General features: G+C 32.7%; 1 protein-coding gene across 1 annotated transcript; it reads left to right on the forward strand.

Annotated features, from left to right (window-relative positions):
• Positions 1-571: 571 nt before the first annotated feature.
• LOC105460606 lies at positions 572-1,219 on the forward strand (the record flags this gene model as incomplete). Its single annotated transcript, XM_011707092.1, has 1 exon — positions 572-1,219. A coding segment is annotated over exon 1 (648 nt), but the record flags the coding sequence as incomplete, so codon positions are not given.
• Between the last annotated feature and the right edge of the window lie 187 nt (positions 1,220-1,406).

The following is a 1,406-nucleotide window of genomic DNA, read 5'->3' on the forward strand; positions in this document are numbered from 1 at the left end:
TAGCACGTAAAAACCAATATCAGTTTACACACTTGTTACGAAGAGATGGACTTGAAGTTTAAATTTAGAAAAGAGACTTTCACAACTATATTAATATTGAAGTGTATACATTAATAATGTAGACTGTAAATTAGGATTGTTATTGTTCCATAAATTTCCGTTAATCGTATTCGACAGTATTAAGTCCAAAAGCAAAATGTGGAAAAGATATCGGTTGTTTCACGCCACGGACTTCCAATCCTTAATGTACCCCTGCTTCACCTTTTGCCGTATTCTCGGAATATTTCCGTACAAGTATAACACTTCAACCTTCGAATCATCAAAACTGCACTACATCATGTTAACCGTGATTATCTGCTTTTACTGTATTTTATATCTGGGACTCATTTACAATGATATTGTTCCAACATTCAGTTTTAAAGATTTAACCAGAAATTTCGAAAGTACCAGTTTTTTTACGTTCACCGGGATTGTAATGATCAACACACACGTCTTAATTGGTCCGCGAATGCGCTTGTTACAGACTGTGTTAAAGATCTCTTCAAAACTTTCCTCAGAGTCTTATCAAAAGATGTCCAGACTAATTCACACCAAAGATATTTTGGGCATTATCTTCTTATTCACGCAGATATGCATATATTTTATATTGGAAATGGAGATACCGAATAATCCTGTAACTATCCTGCTCATGACATTCACATTATATCTATCCACGCTAACATATGTGATGAATATGTTGTACATAAATTGTGTTTGTGTATTAAAAGCGTGTTTCAAAAGTATTAATGACAATCTGACACACATGCAAAGACTCGTGGTAGAAGATGTGAAATCATGTGTTCCTGCATTTGTCTGTCACACGCGGAAAAAGCAATTTTTATTAAAACTTAATGCCTTGAAGAAGTGGCATCTGACGATTAGTGACACAGTGCAAATGCTGAACTTAATCTTCAGTTTGCAACTCCTTGCTATTATAGTCATGTCCTTTTGTAATATCGCTTTTAAAATTTACACCCATATAGTACGCTGGCAAGATGGCATACTCGTTAGTTTAAATATGCGATTTCTCGGCGTGCTTTTAACGTCAATATTATATTACATTATAAAAATATCATTGCTTCTGTGGGCCTGCGAGACTAGCAAGAATCAAGCTCAAAAGATCAGCACCATAGTTCATGATCTACTTAACAGTACCAATGATAAGCAGATAAAATACGAGGTAATTTTATCTATATATTATTTTAACTATATTTATACTAAATTGATTTGATTTATACTAACACGATTTTTATTAAATTTGTTGAAGTATAATTGTAATTCATCAATTTTATTTTTTCTTTTTTATGTTTAATTATTTTACGATCTGACGTTGCAGCTGCAACTGTTTTCTTTACAAATATTGCATC

Source organism: Wasmannia auropunctata, unplaced genomic scaffold (genome assembly GCF_000956235.1).
Source record: "Wasmannia auropunctata unplaced genomic scaffold, wasmannia.A_1.0 LD319047.1, whole genome shotgun sequence".
NCBI lineage: Eukaryota > Metazoa > Arthropoda > Insecta > Hymenoptera > Formicidae > Wasmannia > Wasmannia auropunctata.